General features: G+C 30.1%; 1 protein-coding gene across 3 annotated transcripts in view; it reads left to right on the top strand.

Moving 5' to 3' along the window:
• The window catches only part of LOC107456593 (uncharacterized), a 78188-nt gene that overhangs the window by 32266 nt on the left and 25338 nt on the right, over nucleotides 1-20584 (top strand). Inside the window, exon 1 of one of the 3 annotated variants that reach the window (XM_016074498.3) lies at nucleotides 2626-2738. The exons of the other annotated variants lie outside the window; for them this stretch is intronic. Within the exon in view, the coding sequence (XP_015929984.1) occupies nucleotides 2710-2738 (29 nt within the window). The 5' untranslated portion in view covers nucleotides 2626-2709. Of the gene's footprint in view, nucleotides 1-2625; nucleotides 2739-20584 lie in introns of those variants that run through there. 3 annotated transcript variants of the gene reach the window in all.

The following is a 20584-nucleotide window of genomic DNA, read 5'->3' as shown; positions in this document are numbered from 1 at the left end:
TTTTCCCTTTTTGTTTCTTAATTTTTATTGTAATTTAGCGGGTTCGTAAAGTATCACGCTGTGATTCTTTCTTAGTTCTAAAACTGTTTTTAAAGTCCTTCTAAAAAATGGTGCACTGCTATTTTCCCTTTTTGTTTCTTAATTTTTATTGTAATTTAGCGGGCTCGTAAAGTATCACGCTATGATTCTTTATGTTCTTATTACAGATTTTCTGATTTTGAGAATAATCTATTTTCGGTCTTTAATTCTGATTATGAAAATATCCCACTTTTAAACCTTTATTTTTGCAACATATTTGCTGGTTCCGAAAATGTCCCACTTTCGGATCTTAATTTTTTACTGCTTCTGGTAAAGTTCTGAAAATGTCTCACTGCTCGATTATTAAATTTTATTACTAGTTTTCATGTTCTTAAAATGTTCTACCTACGTTTTCTTAGCTTTTATTACTGATTTTCAAATTCTTATAATCTCCCAAAATTGGCCCTTAATTTCTCATAATATGAATTACGTGCTTAAAAAATGGAAATAACTGAAAATGCGTAATAAAGGAAACGAACATAACTGAAATATGGGGTAATAAAACTGAATTTGCACAAAATACGTCATTTAATAATAAACAGTAAACCAAATTTTTTAACACCAACATTATCCTTGAAAAAGGTACAAATAACTAAATCAAAACTATACAGTTTAAAACAGTAGATTCTATATTTATTATTAATTTTTATAATTTCTATATTTATTATGAAATTATTTTGAAATACATACAGTTATAACAAAAATTAAAAAAAACGGAATAACGTGCGTTTTTTTTTAAATAGCTATTCTTCCTTATTCTACCCTTATTCTTCAACATATATTTTAAACTATATCCATTTGTAAATACCCATTTCAAGCTATGTCTATTTTTTTCCATACGAATTTCGTATTTAACTTAGTCCTCCCTCTCCCCTCATTTCTTTTTTAAACGCGCTTGCTTAACCAACGTTTTGAGTTTTTTCCTATTTTTCCATACAGGCATTTCATGTCATGTTCACTTTCCTTGAAGCACAATTTAAGCTATGTTCAAAATAAAAACTCAGAAATGATTCCTTTTTACTTTTCGCTGAACGGTTTGTTTTTATTTCGTTCTCGTCGCATATAGCAACAAATAATATCAGTAACAGTTTTTCCATTACTTCCTGGAACAATCAACCACATACAATCAATACTTTCCAAGAAGAAACTTGTTTTCCAAATTCCACCCAAAAAAAGAATCTTTATTACTTTGGATATCCCTCATCAATCTTAAACATAATTTCAATATGACAGCATCATGCAAATAATTATTGTATAAGTTTTTTCAAATTTATTATTATTTTTTTATTTTGTGTATTTATTGTGATTTGAGAATATTCTATTATTTCCGCACAAGTAGAAAAGTCTGTAGTTTTTTTTTAACATTAGCACAATGAGCAATTTAAAATAAAAATTCTCGGAAATTGTAAAAAATAAATATTTTTTAAATTAATTTTATCGTAATGTCTAATTAAAATGTTATTCACAAAAAAACATTTTAATTCATTTTTTTTCGTTATTTATTAATAAAAATAATTTTAAGCTCTAACTGCTTGAAGTATAATGTTTTTATCAAGATTAATTTAAAATATTTCTTTTTTTTTTCCCTATATAATTTGTATTTCTTTTTTTTATCTTTAAACTGATTCCCTATATTTTGATTTCCTAATTCTTATAAAAGTTCTGCTTATCAGAAAATTATATGTTCATTGTAATAAATCGCATTTAAACAGTTTTTATCTTTATCCCATGATTAAGAATATTTTTTTCCTTCTCTGCAAAGAATTTTATCTAAATCTGAAACTATGTTTCAGTTTTATCAGGAACTAGAAATAAATTTTAATCGGTTTTTTCAAAGAATGATTTCAACGGCTGGTAACCATCATTTGCTCATCATGAACTTTCGGGTATAATTTTTTAATCCTCTTCAATATCTATTTAATTACTTTTTATACTTCATAAATGCGTTCAGACATACAGTTTATTCATTTTAAGAAGATGCATCATTTTAAATTTCGTTGTTTGGAGTAAAGGTGCCGAGAAAGGCGTTTTAATTCCATGCAATTTATATGTTCTATTGTCTTTTTTAAATGCAATTTTAATCTGGAAATAATTGACGCAATTTTTAAGCATTTAAAAAAACGTTTTGCATAAATAATTATTACATTTGATCTACTTCTTTTTTATTTTAAATTTATAAGGCATAGTATATAAGTAAACATTGAACGCGAACATCTACATGGTCTCATGGCATGGTCTCAGAGTATTGCATCATCAATACAAAATTTTTGACAACCCACTCTCTGTACTTCCGTGGCATTTTTACTAACCGCGTAGTTTAAATTCTTCTTACTACATTCTAGTGAGATTTCTAGGTCTTGTAATGACCTTTCCTGCGGTTAACGAAAATAGTAAACTATTTTAACGTAACAATGTATTTCACGCATTCTTGTCATTTTAGAAACATTAAGAAAATTTTTGGGGCATGGTTTCACTTCTGTGGTTGAAAAGCTTTCAATTTTGTTGCATCAACACCAAAATTTACACTAGGCATGCAAAACATGTGGTTCGAAGTGCAAACTGAGAGCCTCAAATTTGCCAATTCAGGTCCAATGGAAATTTGTGATAACTTAAAGCAGTGGTTTCAAAAAAATGTTCCGTGCAAAGGATACTGGGGATCGGTGAGTTATGACTTTTTCTGCTTGTTTCAACCAGTAATGATTTCTGAAACTCCTAATAAGTTTGTATCCAACCAATAATCGGTTATTTATATAATATTGGAATATTTTATGAAATTAATTTGAAGTAAAATGTCAATAACAAAAAAGAAATAAGGCTAATTTTAAAAATGATATTTTTCCCATTAATTATCTACTGAATAAGTACCTAAAAAGATGCGCATTTACAAATGATTGCATCAGTATTTCTCATCAAATTTTAAAATTCATAATAAAACAACCGAATTCGAGATAAAAGAATTATTTTTGTCTGATAATTATTCTCACAATTTATAACAGTTCTTTTCTGAAAACCATGATTAAGTTTATTTTATTCAATTCGACTTGTCCATACGCCAAAAATTAATGGACTGAACACCGCTTTTTAAATTAGCTATTCAACTACCAAACATAAAAATTTAATTTTGAAACTGTTATTGATAGAACAATAAAAAAGAAGCTTCCAAATTAATTTGACGTTTATTTTTTGTTAGCACATATACATGTTGCATACGCCATGCAGCGCCACCTGTAAGTAAGCAGACTCCCTTACATTCTCTCACTGAACGGCTACGGGGAGCGAGCTCATTAAGATGTTCCAGCTCTAATTATTTTGTACTGCCACTTAAGTGTTTTTTGTCATAATAAAAGCTTTAAAATGCAACCCTAGACTGCTTTGAAGCTTCATCGACACTCCCCGTCCGTAACATACACCTGTTGATGAACTTCATGTAAAAGTAGGTCCAAAAGAAATTTGATTGTTTCGGATTCCGTAGCTGGAAAAAGCTGACTTAAAAAAATTATTTCTCATTTATTTGTTTATTTTTTATGTATTCCACAAAAAAAATTGTGAAATTTTGAATTAAATAAATTTCGAGCAGTTCATTTTGGAGAAATAAAAAATTATCAAATGAAAAATAAATCGAAATTTATTTGTCTCGTTTTTAAGTTGTTTTTTTTTTTGGTCATGAACATTGAAACATAATAATAATAAAAATCACATAAAATTTAAAATTTTCGGAAACATCTAAAAAATATATATAAAAACAAATTTACATTGCTTAAAATTTTTAACGTTAATTAAAATATCATTAAATAACAATAATGTTTGCATTCTGCAAACAATTTTGGTTATTAGTGACCACAATTTTTGGTTGTAGAGGTAAACTAAACTCATTTTTAAGTACAAAACTGTAGTTATCGTGAAAAAAAATTATATAAAATTGACAAAATAACAATTGTTTATATGAACTAGTGCGAATATATTACTAAAAATGTGCTTGTCTTATAATCTAAATGTTTTTGCCATGAAGCCATAAATTGATTTTAATGCGCAGGAAAATATGTGTTGTCAATAAACAAACAAACAAAAAATGAATAAATAAATAAATAAAACTATAACAATGAAAAAATAAATAAAAAAATGAGACAACATGCACTGTGAAAAATTTTAGTTTTTCTCAACACCAAAAATAGTGGCAACAATACACCAATTTTTTTTTAAACATTGCAATGGTGTAAACTAGAAGTATAGATTAAGAGTAATATAATTCAAAACAGCAACAATAATAATAAAAACACTTATTTATATAACACTTACTAACAAGTGACTTATTTATCTTATGATGAATTAATATAAATAAGCCAATTGACTTCAACTTGCTGCGAAGCATTTTAGATCCGTTACCGCTATTACAATTGCAAAGAAAAATTCTTTCCGTGTTTTAAAAAGGATGTCCTTCTATTGTTTTCAATTATAATTGTTTCTCAATTCATTGGTGTTTGTTTACTTTTCAAAGTCACAGTTCACTCTATCTAGAAAGAATACATTTTTTACTGTCTTTTCACTCATTTTCAAGGTATTTGATGAAGTGTTTATTATTACACTTTATAACTCAAAACTTTAAGAATAATGGTTTTGGCAACTCATTTTTGGGATCATTTAAGAGACCGTGAAGTTGATACCTCTAGATTGTTTTAAGTTGTTTAATATTGATAAAAAAAAGTTTGATTTATTTTCTTTATCTTATTGTTGTATCATTGATTGTTTCCTTTACTTCTCTTCCTTCACATTTTATGCTTTCTTTATTCAAATATTGTATATAATACAATGTAAATAAATATAGGTGCGACCTTGATATAGTTGCGTAACATGAGTTTTAGTGATTCTTAGCTATTGCATTTTCAAATTTCAGCTGCATTAACACGCTTAAATTTTTGAAAGAGAATACTTAACGAGTTACAATTACAAACGAAAAATATTACAAACTTACAAATGTGAAATATCGAAAAACATAATTATGTTCATTAGTAAATTTCAGGTAATTTTTACTCGGTACCTTTTCACGCCAACTACATTCGCCACGTGTCCAAACGGTATATGAACTCGCAATTTCTTTTTTTTAATGTCGTGTTTTGCCAGAGGGCATTGTCCAATTCAGAAACGTTATACGACCAACTCATTTGTTTAGCATTTTTTTAAAAATAAAACAAACTTGATTTCTTACATTGTCTTAGTTTAAGTAATACATTTTTGAAATGAAATAAAAGCTTGTGTTATAATTGGGACTAACTACGGCCCAAATTAAAATCTCCAAAAAAGGGAACGAGTCGTTAAAGGCTTACAAAAGTGTTCTTACAAACTGTTTTGCAAACTATTTAACAAATGATTCCGTGAACTACACTGTCAAAAATTCCGGATCAAATTACGTTATTATGTATCGGCACTTCGGGTGCATCCATTTTTCCTTAAAATCCATTTTTACCGTAATATGTTATATCGTAATTTTTACTGTAATATGTATTTAATTAGAGGGATTCAATTATTATACTTTTATTACCATAAAATTACGGTATATCAGAGTTTTAGCCTGTTACTGTAATTTGATTGGGAATTTCTTTACAGAATATGAGTTATACTCTTCGAGTTGCCCCCTTTTGTGGTGTTTATCTTGTTTCTCGCGTACCATCTGCCCAGTTTTCGTTAAAACTTGCAGCAGATACCTGAATCTTTCCATTAAAGCCCTGAGTTCCATCCAGTTCACCGCCTCTTAAGCACGGCCATCCCTTAATAAACTACTTTTTCCACTTGGCTTTTGTTAAGAATTTTTGCTTATAGTATTTTGCAAGGTAAGCACAAACACATATATGACCGGATTTTAAAAATTTATGTATTTAAAACTATTACACATATTTTAATAAATACTACTGTCTAGCAACCACGAGGTGAGTCTCTGGGATAACAGAACGGAGAGCTTATCCCGTAATTTCCATAGATTAATAAAAATTAAAGAGAAATGTTTAATGTTTCTTTTTTCCAGTTTCAAATGTTCGATTCTTCTTGTGTTTCTGACGTAACTTAATGACATTAAACTTCATGGTGTGAGGTCCGGGGATGTTAGTGACTACGTGCTTAAGTATAAATCACTTATCGCCCACACATCATGGACGTTCTTTGTGAAACACTGATGCCAAACACAAATATGTTATAACACACATTAGAAACCACTGTCTGTCATATTTTGCCATGGTACATTTTTGCAATATAAAATATGTATTAAATGGTATATTTTTCTACTTTTTCGGGTTTCAATTAATATAAAATATGCAATAATTACGAAAATGTAAATTTTTAAATTTTCTCGTAATCGTTTTTATAGAAAAATTTTATTTTTGAAAGAAACATCGAAATTTTTACTAAGCGTTTTTCTGAACTTTAATTTTTATACGTGTTTAATTTTTATATCATAATGAAATTAGTTTAATTTTCGAAAGTTTCTTAAATACTATACAAGATAATAGTATGACAAAAAAAAAGCGTTTTGCTAACCTAAGCTTTTTAAAGCCTTCTTATTATTATTAATCTGGTTGTTCAAATCTGATCTTCCAAAAAAAAAAAAATTGTTTTCTATATGTCTTAAAGAAATTGTGTATTTTTAAATCTTGATTACATATCACCCTCAGACAAACGTTTAAACTTAATGGACGCTAAAAATAAATGTATGCATATGGCAATCAAACATGATGCTTTCATCAAACGAAACTAATAGCTTCAAGCAGACAAATTTAGTCATCGATCCTTATTACAATTTGTCACCATCGTCTCCTGGACAAACCCCCCTTGGATAGGGAACACCTCAATCCCACGTGAGACTTCTTTCTTTTGTTTTAAAGTGAGCGTCCGCCCTACTGACCAAAATGTCACGACTCCACTGACCCTGACACACCACTGAATAAGCCAGGGGCGTGGTGATACACCACTTACTTTACATGAAACAGTTTAAGTTAACCTACTTCTTTTCGTAATTCATTTCCCTTGATGTGTTATTTGATCGAAAATTTGTTATGATGAACTTGTTTACGACATCTTTAAGCTTTGTCCACAACTCTCCCCATTCAGTGAATTGTGAAGCGATTAGGGACACATTTAAAAGTAATGACTACTCAGTTGATGTGAAGAAAAATGAAATTAAAAGGTGCTACGATGTTTCTTTGTTTCATTTTATGAATATTTACATAATGCAAAATGAATTAATTAACTTTCCGTTCAAGATATAGTTAATAAGATAAAGTGAAAATGTCATATAGCGGATAATCATTACATCTAAAGCGTTTTTATGTAAGCGGGATCTCAGGAATATATGGCTCGTATTGAAAAAATGGTAACTTTATTTTATAAATGCTTTAGCTGTCGTCGTAATTACATATATTTTGAAATAGATATCTTCTAAAAAAGATTTAAAATATAAACGGTGATTGTATTTTGGTCAGTTAACCCTCTGAACTTTAATCCCAACTTGTGACATTAAATAAAATATCGATGTATCGATACTACCTATCTGCTAGTGATATCAATATATCGATATATCTGCTAAGATGGAGTTGCGATTTAAATTATTTTTATATGCTCGAAATCTGGCGCAAACATAATAATAGGCTAAATCCCACTTTTAAAGAAGGCTTCCTATTTAAAATTCTTCATTTACTTTAACCGCAGGTATTTATATAATTTCCAAAACTGGAATATTGAGCTTATTAAGGCATAAAAATGTGGAAAATTATATATTAATGAATGTTAATTATCTAAAATCGAAATCTAAATTTAATATCGATACTCTTAAGAATCAAGTTGCATCGATTATTTGTTTTAATAGTATCGAATAATATCAATATGATGGTATCAGTGTTATCAATCTTTTTTCAAATTCTTCGAGGAGATATGTCCCTAGATCCTGGTGGTATTTTTCTCATTTTAAGCTGATGTTTTTCTTGAAATAGAAATCCGTATATCCTAAATGTTTCCTAGTATTATAATAATAAAATAGCACTGCACTTTACAACCCAAGCATTTAAAAGTATGAGCTGCTTGAAACCGTTCAACTATGGTTCATAGATACCCATTTTTTTACAGCCACTGAAATGCAGTTTTAAAAAAAAAATTTGTACTAAAATTTTTTGTAAAAAAACTAGAAACTAACTATAGGACTGCAGAAAAGTAATGGCAAAAAATTCCTGTTAATTAATCTTATACGAATTCAATTACTCGATTCTGTGATTTAACTTAAACAAGAACATGACTTAATTTAACACCTTCTTATAACAGTGGCAAATTTGTGCAGTATCCAATATACCGATATTATAATCCAAAGTTGAACCGATTTTGCAGAGAGTTCAACCAAGAAGTAATTAATTTATTTATTAATAAATGAAAAAAATGATGCGAAAGGCAATCACACATCTTGTCAAGATAGTAACTTTCTCTACTTCAAACTTACCTTTACTAGAATATAATCATAATCCAAACCATACTACGAGTCAAATTTGTTGCAATTTTAATAAAGGTGTTAAATTTACCATATTATCATGTAATCGAGTTACTGAGGGAAAATAATATTGTTAACCTTACTATATTAATAGTGGCATTAAATTAGAACAACATTAGTGCTTAACACCTTCCAAAATTTCTAGCAGGGTATCTGTGATGCTTTGCAAAACATTTTTCATCAGTGTAACTTATTTAATTGTCAAATAATGAAAAATAGGTTGAAATAATGACCATTGCAACACCACACCTCGTAGAACTAGAAGATCCAAAGTAACACTGTTTCCGTTTGACCAAATTATCATGCAATCAAGTTTTAGAAGAACCATAATACAGTTAATCATAGCACTACGTTAATGAGTAGATTAAAGTTGAACCATGTTAGAGTTTAGCACCTTCCAAAATTTCTAGTAGGATATTTGTGGTGCTTTACAAAAAGCTGTTTTTAGTAGCTTATTTAATTGCCAATCAATTTAAAATAAGTAATGAAAAATATGTTAAAATAACCACTATTACAACACCACACCTCGTAGAACTGGAAGATCCAAAGCAACAATGTTTCCGTTCGACCAAATTATAATGCAATCAAGTTTTAGAAGAACCATAATACAGTTAATCATAGCACTACATTAACGATGGCATTAAATTTGAACTATGTAAGTGTTTAACATGTTCCCAAATTTCAAACTGTTTTGCTGTGCCTTACAAAAAGCTTTTCACCGAGTAGTTCATTCAATTGTCAATCAATTCAAAAAAATGATAAAACAAAATCGATAAAATAACGACCATTACAACACCACACCTTGTAGAACTGGAAGATCCACGATTTCGTATTGCCAATTCTTGTATTTTTAAGTAACCCACGCTTTACAGCAGCAGTTAGGAAACTTCATTAGCGCCGTTCAACTTCAAGGTCTAGTATTTTCTCAAGAGTAACCGTTCGAATGTCACTGAGTTTTGTTTTTTTTCTTCTAAATTGAAGGTCTTCCCCTTCCTTTTCAGCCATTATTGTGTCTCTGTAACGAACCTTCATTAAGTTTTCTCATTCCGTTTTGTGGAATTAGTTCATCGAATGACCTTTCCGCTAGGTAATCTTTTACGCAAGTAATAGAATGCTAAAACCATGAAAAAACCGATTTGTGTCATTAAATGTAAACAAATAGTTTTTTTCGATTATCTGTTTTTTCTTTGAATCATATAATCATAATAACTCTAATTGTTATTGTTGAATTACAAAATAGAAGTTTAAAAAAAAATGAAATTAGAAAAGAAATCGTTGTATTTTTCTTTTAATTCATGGAAAATTAGTGCACACTTTACTAGATAAGATTTATTTAATACGATCTATTTTTCGTTTATGTTTGTCCATTATGAATCTTTTTTTTCTTTTTTTTTTCCTCAAAATTATTTCATCATAATAGCACAAATTGATGTTGGTAAAAAATTGAATGCAAAACCATGAAAAAACCATTTTCTATCATTAAATATTAAAGAATTTTTTTTCTTCCAATTAGTCGTCTTTTCTTTGAATTATATAATTATAGTATGACTAGTAGTTGTTAAAACACAAAACAATTAATTTTTTTTAAAATGAAATGAAATTTTTAAAAAAATTTCTAGTGTGTCTCTAAAAAAAAATTTTCCGCCGATTTTTGTCTATTACATATTTTTCTTTTTTTAAAATCATTTCCTCATAGTAAATTAAATTTGTTTTCGTTTTGAGTACAAAACAATAAAATTTTAATTGAAATGGCTTTTGAAAAAATATTTTTGTGCATTTATGGATGATTATTATGTTAATGGAATTTGCCAGTATTATTTTTTTTTATCTACTAATAGCTAGTTGTCTTTTTTCTCATCATAATAATACAAAACCTTTTCATTGATATGCAAGACAATTTTTAATGCAGTGAAATTCATAAGTACACTATTTTTACAGTAATATTTTTTAACGTTTATGGGAATTATGGCAGGTTTAGGAAATTAGTTATTATTATGTTTATTAACTTACTTAGAAATTCAGCGTTAGTTTTTATGAATTGATACTCTTCCGAAACTGAACATGCATCTTAAATCCAATTGAACATTTTTCATTTCAAAATGCCTTTATTTATATTATAGGAAATCTTTATAAAATATTAATAACCTTTAAAAAACTAATATGTATTATTAGAGATACTGTTTTATAATAACATTGTTGTAGAAACAAATGAACTTGTGTCAATATTTTTGTGACGATAACATATAGAAATTAAACAATTTTAATGATTAATTATAAACAGCGAAATAATGTAAAGGAAACAGGATTTATGCCACTTGCAACATGCTTTAGTTTTTAATGAGAATTAATGAACTATGTTTATTTCCCCAACCCAATTAAACACCTCTTTATTTTGTAACCTTTTTTTTCCTATGAGAAAACAAACAAATGATTGTACTTAATATTTGATTATTATATTTAATGCTTTTATTAACAATCGGTTTGTTGACACGGTGTTCATTTCAGCTTCGAGATTATAATCTAAAAGTTTTGGTCATTTGAAGCATTTTCGACACAACAATAAAAAGCTTGCTAATTTGCTGTCTTTCTACTTTGGAAATTAATCTCATATCAGTTGGGAAACTTGCAATTTTTGCTAATTAAAATACCCTGTATAATTTCTCTTCGGAAAAGGAAGGGTGCTGATTGGTTCGGAGATGAGGTAATCATCCAATCATTAGCGTAACGATCTTTTTTGAAAGAACCTTTAACCACACCCACTATTATCACGCGATGTTAAAAAATTAGTTGACGGCCTGCACCTGGAAAGTTCAATTTTCATTCTTATTTTTTTATTGTTAGATAATCTTGAGTTCTATAATATACGACGAAATAAATTATTACTCTTTTTTTTTATTGAAGCACTTCGGCAATATGAAAAGTCAAATTTTCAAATAGTTCAGAAAAGCATTTTTTAAATTGATTTTCAGTGAAAAAGAATATGATTTCAATGTAGGCAATGAAATGCTTCTGTGTATTGTGCTGTTATCTAGGATAATTTCTGAACACTAGATGAATTTTGTCCCCCATTGCATAAAATTTATACACGCATTTAAAAGATCAGATACTCAAATGGTATTGTTCATAATATTTTATGAAGGTTTCTTCTGCTTGCTTTAAAAGTTCATTTCAATGCTTTCTTCACTAAGACTTCTTCTGCCTCACTAGGTTAATTTCTTCAATTTTTTTCATGTATTAATTCTGTCCTGTACTTATCTGGAAACAATACTTAGGAACTGTTTAATGTAAAAATTTTATTCTCTACTCCCTAATTTCTGGTGGGATTTCGTTTAATTTTTGCCTTCGTTAACATAAAGTTTGCATGAGTGAAAGAAAAAGACGTATCAACAGAATTCTCGATTTCTAGTCACTAAAAATTTTCTAACAACTTTCTGATTTCAAACCTTCGTGTGTGCTTAGTTATAGTTTGGATTTATGAAATATAAATTGTTAAAAAGCAGAATCGACTTGTTTCAGAAAAAAATGAATCTAAGTCTTTTTTCTTCAATCAGGGACAATTGAGCTTATTGAATATGTTTACTGTTTTCTTTATAATTTTGATGAAATTCGGTATTACTTTCATTTTCGTAAACGCATTTTTTTAAATAAAGACATATCATGTCTTTCAGCAATTTTCGCAGGTGCGAGAAATCTCACCATATACAAATAATATTTAAACACTAATCACAATTTATGTCTCATTCAACAACATTAGATCATTTAATTTTCTTAATGACTTTGGCGCAGATCGGACACCGGTCACACCTTTATGTATATCTTTTCTGACGCTCTAATTGCTGTAAAAATATATTTTGGTAGTTTTTAACTGTAAAAACCAGTTTAATAGTTACTAAAGGAAATCTGTTAAATTATCAGAATTGTATTTATACTAAAATATGAAATCCAAAAAAAGTCATTTCATTCATGTTCAAAAATTTATCAATAATTTATTTCGAAATTTAAATTATGATTTACTGCTTCTCTTCAATCTAATCTAAATAATTGCAAACTAGAAAAATTATTGTTCGGAAGTGAGCCGTTTTTTTCTCCCCCCCCCTTCCAATGCCCGCCTGGGGAATGACTACGTCACACAGGCATCTGAAGGACATATTTGTTGGCCACTTTTCCAGGAGCACCATATTAGGTGGGCCAACGTTGCTCCCACAGTAAGGACAGATAGTGCAGAGAATGAAAGGACATCTATGCCCTGCCCGGGATTTGAACCCAGAACCTTTCTGTTGCAAAGCCAGTTTGCTGAGGAAGTGAGCCGTGTTTGAAAGATTTTGCCTTTAACATAGAAAAATGTTTCATGATGTATTTCATATCCATAAATTATTAAAATATACTATTTTTCACAGATTTAAATTAATACAAATAGTGAAAAAGTATGAAAAATATGTTTAATGAAAATTGGGCGTTAAATGGTTAAATAATTGAATTAAAAAAAAAAAAATTTCAGTTCATTCTGGGAGCTTCATTTTTTTTAAAAATTCTAAATTTTTTTCTATGTGAAAACGGGCTAGAAACGTATTTTCACAAGATATTTTATAAGTCGATAATTTATGTAGACAATATCAGGTAATTCTTTAATCCTACTGATGCAAAGCATAGCTACACTGAGAAAAACAGTATGGTTAAAACTACCAGAATGTATTAAAATTTACCATGTATCTATGAGAACACCTAAAAACTAGATAATTTTTATAGTATAGAGCTTTGGTAAAATTAACAATTAAACATAATTTTATAATGTGTGAAAAAAATTTGATAAATGTGGTGAAATATGGTAATTTTATAGTGATACCTTAGAGCGTAGCATGAAATTGTATTCGTTTAAATTTACTTTTGAGTTTTGTATTTTTTTACTAAATGTGTGGTAATAAGAATTATAATTTTGTAAACCAGAATTTCCGATAACCCGTTACCATATGAACGGAAAAATTACCTAATGAATGGTTTAAATATTGCATATTTTGGTTTTTAATATCAGAATAAATTGTCATTAAACTAAAATTGTCATTACCATACAATACAGAAATTTTACCAGAGTTTGTTTTCTCTGTGTATCTATTTGGGATATTCTACTCTTAGGTTCCAGCAGTGCATGTAAGGTTAGAGTCATTATCATATTTCCATCGAAGTGCAGACATTATTTCCAGGAACAGATTTGTTCGAAAACAACTCCACTCAGTAGGGCGCATATATTTCACCCTATATGATCTCAGGGTTATAAATCCCGGATACTCAGGAAATGAGCGTCATTTGAATGGGCAATTTTTCCGTCTCGCAATGGCAACATCCCCTGGAACACACACACCACCTGTCTCGCTGCACACCTTCTGCTTCAATGCGCATTCTCAAATGAACTTGACAAGGTCGTCCATGGTACTTAATTCGGAATCGTTCCTTGGAAAAACCGCACATCACCCATAGGGTGGATCTCCCTTATTAAGGCTGCTTCCATCCGCCCCTTTTCGCAAGAATTGGTGAGTTGAAGGTTCGAATAGAAATGTTCTAATTGACTTCGAAATGGCTTCTTTTTATTATCTCCATTCCGATTCATGGAAGTGTAATAGCTTTTTCTGTTGAAGTTGTGTAACAGTTTGCTGCAACTTTCTATTAAATTGCTATGATATATTGCCCTCATAATCACTGAAGATATTACGATGAAGTAGGGTTCATTACTATCTTTGTTGAAATTGGGAGAAAGGTTTGTCTAATATTTTCATGGAACCTGCTTGGAACTTAGTTAAAGAAATCGGATTCGGGCTGCACAGTCATTTCGATATTTTGGATATAAATAACGCCAAGTTTTTCTGAAAATCTAAATAAGGAAAATAAGTTTAATCAGTAAGGAAGCAAAAGCTTTGAGGAGAGAATTATCTAATTTAACACTTTACATGCAAATATATATATATGCATATATTTTCATTGAAGATAACGCAAATTTCTTCATTTGAAAATGGAAACATGATTCGTNTCCCGGATACTCAGGAAATGAGCGTCATTTGAATGGGCAATTTTTCCGTCTCGCAATGGCAACATCCCCTGGAACACACACACCACCTGTCTCGCTGCACACCTTCTGCTTCAATGCGCATTCTCAAATGAACTTGACAAGGTCGTCCATGGTACTTAATTCGGAATCGTTCCTTGGAAAAACCGCACATCACCCATAGGGTGGATCTCCCTTATTAAGGCTGCTTCCATCCGCCCCTTTTCGCAAGAATTGGTGAGTTGAAGGTTCGAATAGAAATGTTCTAATTGACTTCGAAATGGCTTCTTTTTATTATCTCCATTCCGATTCATGGAAGTGTAATAGCTTTTTCTGTTGAAGTTGTGTAACAGTTTGCTGCAACTTTCTAATAAATTGCTATGATATATTGCCCTCATAATCACTGAGATATTACGATGAAGTAGGGTTCGTTACTATCATTTGTTGAAATTGGGAGAAAGGTTTGTCAAATATTTTTATAGAACCTGCTTGGAACTTTGTTAAAGAAATCGGATTCGGGCTGTACATTTATTTCGATGTTTTGGATATAAATATAGTCACACTTTCTGAAACCTAAGTAAGGAAAATAAGTTTAATCAGTAAGGAAGCAAAAACTTTGAGGAGAGAATTATCTAATTTAACACTTTACATGCAAATATACATTTTTTTTTTCAAACTCAAATTTCTTCATTTGAAAATGGAAACATGATTCATCCACTGCTGACTTATTCAGAATTCTTCCAATGAAAATATAAACATGATTCTTGCATTACATATTTGAACAGGTAGCTTCCTTTGAAAATGTGCGCAGAGTTTTTTTTTCGTTGAATATTTTTACTTACTTATAATGTGAACCCAATTTCGAGTTTACGTTTACTAATGTCCAACTCCGTAGCTTAGTAATTTTGAACCAATCCAGAAGACAAGGAAACTCCTGAATCAGTATCCCCAGAGGTATGATTAGTTATGGGAACATATAGGACTTTGTGACTCGGCAGATTTAGCGTGCAACAGTCACCATTTACTATACGGGGAGACTTAAAAATGTGAACATTATTCACCCATTAAAATACAGAATGTGAATATGATTCTAATACATTTTTTCTTCAAGGTTCTTTAATTGAAAGCACACAAAAGCTTCTTCCATAGAGTATAGTTTACTTGCTCTTGCCATTAAAAATGGAAAAATGTTTCTTGCATCACATATTTGTATATTTCTTTGAAAATACCCACAGTATGCTTCCACAGCATATTTTTACTTGCTTCTTCCGTTTTAAATAGGAACACGATTCTTGTTTTCAATATTTGTACAGATTTTTAAAATTTTTTTAATTTATTATTATTTTTTTAATTTTAAACCTGGACACATATTCCTGAATTACTGTTTTGAACAGGTTTCTTTTCCCCTTGAAAATGTACACAGGAATATTACATAATTTTTTTTTTTTTTTTTTTTTNATTTTTTTTTTTTTTTTTTGCTTACTTCTTTAATTGAAAATGGGAACAGGATTCTTGAATTGCATATTAGTACAGGTTTCTTCCACTGAATATTTGTACAATATTCTAATTCAAAATATGAGCAGGATTCTTAAAATGAAAACATGCTGTGCATCTGAATAGCCAAAATAATATTAGTTAGAAAAAATATCAGATATACGTAACTTTTTCTATTGGATGAACCAATTTAAGAAAGTGGAACTATGGTTATTTGATATCATGATTGATAAAATTTTCATTCACAAATTGGAAATTTTTATAAGCTTGAGGGATCAGTCTTTTAACGGAATTTTTTGTAGAAAATTCGTAGAATTTCGTTAAAAAATTAACGAAATGTACTTGCAAAGTTTGATTTTATTCTTTCATAGAAATCTAAAGTATTTTGTTCTGCAATTCTGTTCCGCCTTTTATTATGTCAGCTAGACTAGTAAATGTTATTTATAAATTGGCAATTTAATCGTAAAAAAGCACAGCCATTTCCAAAAACCTTACAATGAAATGAATTTATGCACGAATAAATGCATATAAATCACTTTAATATTTTTATTATTATATCCTAATTTGGTTTAACTTTAGTTTTGTCGGGGGCAAGTTTCATGAATAAGCATCGTTATGCAATTATTCATAAGTAAATTCATTGTTGCTGTTGATTATATCTTATTCCCGATTACAAAAACTTCCGGCATAAAACGAACACGACTATCTCGTAGCTCTTTCACCCACTTTTGCTGTTTTGACGTGACATTGTTCTACCAAGCTGTTCCGAGAAAGAAGAAAAAAAAAGTTCCACTACCGCCTACCCTTTTCGGAAGCATGACCATTTTATTTTCGTTTGAATATTCTATTCCGCAGAAGACATCTTTATGAACTTTGTCGGTGTCATTTAAGGGAAATTGTGGAGATGGTATAATCATGTGGGACTCTCGATGCGTGAATACTCACTGCCTATACATTCAAACGATGCTGGTAAGTGATACGGAAAGAAAAATCACCCAAATAAGAAAGAAAATTGTTCGAAATGGGTTGAAGAATGGAATATATCTTATTGCCGCAGACGATCGTGGTTCTATTTCTCGGATTGAATTGTAGAAAAGTCGGCCAATTGACCTTTAAGTAGTGTGGTCTGTACCGTGATTGACCCTTTCTTTTTAAGAGTCGTGCCCTGGTCGACTTTGATTTCTTGAGTTTTCAATTTCCTAAGTTCATACGGAGCTAAAGTGGCTGGAATAATATACATTATCGAAAACTTTGTTTGACGGATAAAAACGGGTGTATAATAGAATTTTTTTTAAATATTTTATGAGGGTCGATCGAAAGGGATACTTATATGCATTTTCCTTTAAATTATTTTAGAAAGTTCTTAAAGCGAAACATTAAGCTTGACCAGAATTTATTTGTAAATAGTTTTATTTACATATTTTTACTTCACTTATGTATTAAAAACAGGTGTTTCCATGTATATTACCTTTGCACCACCAAAACATAAGATATTGATTCACCATACAACCATTATAAACTCATATTTGCTCTGTATGAAACTTCGGATCAAATTATGTCAAAAAGTACTGGTATCCGGAGAGCAGTATCTGTAAAATCCATTTTTACTCTAAAATTATAAACAGTAACTTTTACAGTAATACTTATGTAATTATAGTGAATTCGCAGTAAAGATAACTATAAAAGTTAATGTATCTAAGATTTTTTTGCTTCGTAAAGTTTTACGGTAAAAAGTACCGGCCCCCTGAGAGTCTGTGTGCGGTTTAGAGTAATATGATCCGGAATTTTTTATAGTGTGGCTGTTGCTTAAAACTTTTTAATCGAAAGCTTATTTTTAGAGAGATTATTATCTTTCTTTAATTATATACTAAAAACAGGTGTTCCTATTTGTAACCTGCGTTGAATAATATATATGACAAATTGTATTAAAGTTACATCAATCATATTTTAGTTAACTTTTCTACTATACTTAAAGTATTTCATATTTTTTAAAACAATGATATATGTTGTTACATATAGCTTTATTGGAAATATTAATCCATATACAGTGTTCAGCTTTAAGTGGACATAAACAAGAAGTAAAAAGGAACAAAATTAAACATTAACAAACAAAGGAAACACATGTCAAACGCATATTGACACAAAAAGAACACAAAGATAAAATTAAAGTAAAAAAATATATATAGTGAAAAATGAGGAGTAGTCGTTACAGAGTGTTCATGTGATCTCTGGCATCCCAGTAAAGTTTACAGAGATAACCCCCTCTTGAGATTGTTTGTCCAGTAAAGGGCAAAGAAGCAAGTGGTATGAGTTCATGGTTCCCGAATTGCAGATTTGGCTTTCACTAGATGGAAGGATACCTATTCTGTTGAGGTGCTGTGCCAAGCAGTCATGGCCTATTGAGAGTCTGAAGTTTGCTACAGCCTTTTTACGAGAACTGTGACAATGATATATTGTTTGTTGAAAAATATTTGAAAATATCGTAATTACTGAATAGATTATTAAAATTTAACTTACTTAAACTTCAATATATAGTTTGCCCATAACGAAAGAAATTTCCTCCTCTCTAAGCTGCTTGCTGCTAAAGTTGCCTGCTACAAAAATTAGGGGAGCATCTCCCTCCCCTGATTACCTTTTTCAAGCCTACGCGAATGCAAACCTATCTTCAATATTGACCTAACACCCCTACTTGAAATAGTTAAACTTCGTAACCATGGTCAACGCCACTATTCTAAAGGAATGGTGAGTATAGTGTTCTTTCCCTAGACCTATAGATTATTTTGGTATTTTTTGAGTTATATTAAATGCCTGGTGTAATTCTTTCAACATGTGTGGGGTATCCTTCATTGATCTTTATTTATTTTAACGATAGCCATTATTTAGTTCGTTTGTGAGGGCTTGGAATTTTGCAAAAATGTTACGAAAATGCACGGAAAATTAGCCAGTGGTAATCTAATGCTTCTGCGGGATACATTTGAAAGTGAGACCAGACCGATCTTCAAAAGTTACTGAAGGAATTAATTTTGCATAGGATAAAGCTCTATAGTTTATTTTGGATAAATTGTCTTGTATTTACGAAATTCAGTTTAGTAGTAAATAATTCCATCTTTCGTACAAAAAATCGTATCGTTTTATGAAGGTAAACTGAAATATTGTAATTAAAAACTTTACAGTGAAAACTACGGTTTAACATTTTACTGTAAAAATGGATTGTATAGTAAAATGAATTTTTCGGATGCACCATCCGTAACATGTAACATGCTCACTACTTTTTATCGTTCGCAATTTTATTCGGAATTTCTTACAGTAAAGAAGCAACAATTATTGAGAAGCAATCATCGGTGCTTGGGGAAAAGTAGCAAACAGGTTGCTTAGCTCCCTATAGTTTTCTTTAAAACTTTTTGAATGCAATAGTTTTTAACTAAAATCGTATTCTAATCAAATTTAGCTCGCAGCATGCATGGAATACAGGTCATGTTAGAACACGAATATTGACTCCTAAATTATAGAATTTCCAGTGCATTCTATTTAGCATTGTCTTCATTTCACTTCAATAGCCCGAAGGGAGCGGCCGAAATGTCTAAGTTAGAAGTGCGTTCCGTCATGTAAAACATGCAGGATTATCCTTTTTCATAACTTTCACGAGAAAAATGACGTTCTTAGAAAGAGGCCTCGTTTCAATCAGAGCGGAACAACGAGCAGAAATTCTGATCTACAAAATGGTTCAAACGATGGAAGACAATAAAGAACTTTTTCTCGTTTAGAAAAGTGCTTTCTCGTTTGTTAAAACTTTTCTGACGACGCGCTAGTTAGCAAAGAACAATTATGGGCCTCAACACGTGATATATTGTTTGGAAATGCATGAGATCACTTCTCGATCCAGAAAGAAATAACTTAAGCAATCTTGCTGTTAGATATTTGCAGTGGAATTCATAAATTTCAGAATTTATAAATGCGGAATTCATAAATTGTTAGAATTATTTCTCGTTTAGAAAAGTGTTTTCTCGTTTGTTTAAACTTTTTGACGACGTGGGGTGACCATTTTTGACAACAATTATGGGCCTTAACACGTGATATATTGTTTGGAAATGCTTGAGATCACTTCTCGATCCAGAAAGAAATAACTTAAGCAATCTTCCTGTTAGATATTTGCCGCGGAATTCATAAATTTTAGAATTTATAAATGCGGAATTCATAAATTGTTAGAATTATTTCTCGTTTAGAAAAGTGTTTTCTCGTTTGCTTAAACGTTTTGACGACGTGATGGACAATTTTTGACTTCAATTATGGGCTTGGATCAGTAGATACCTAATCTGCTCTACTGAGCAATCAATGTAATTGTTCTACAAATCTGCTCTGGTGAGCAGATTTGTTGGCCACTCTCTCAGGGGTACCATATTAGGTGGGACAACGTTGCTTCCATATTAAAGACAGACAGTACAGAGAATGAAAGAACATTC

Source organism: Parasteatoda tepidariorum, chromosome 4, assembly GCF_043381705.1.
Source record: "Parasteatoda tepidariorum isolate YZ-2023 chromosome 4, CAS_Ptep_4.0, whole genome shotgun sequence".
Classification (NCBI taxonomy): domain Eukaryota; kingdom Metazoa; phylum Arthropoda; class Arachnida; order Araneae; family Theridiidae; genus Parasteatoda; species Parasteatoda tepidariorum.
Note: the sequence above shows the minus strand (reverse complement) of the source record. Positions and strands in the feature narration are given on the sequence as shown.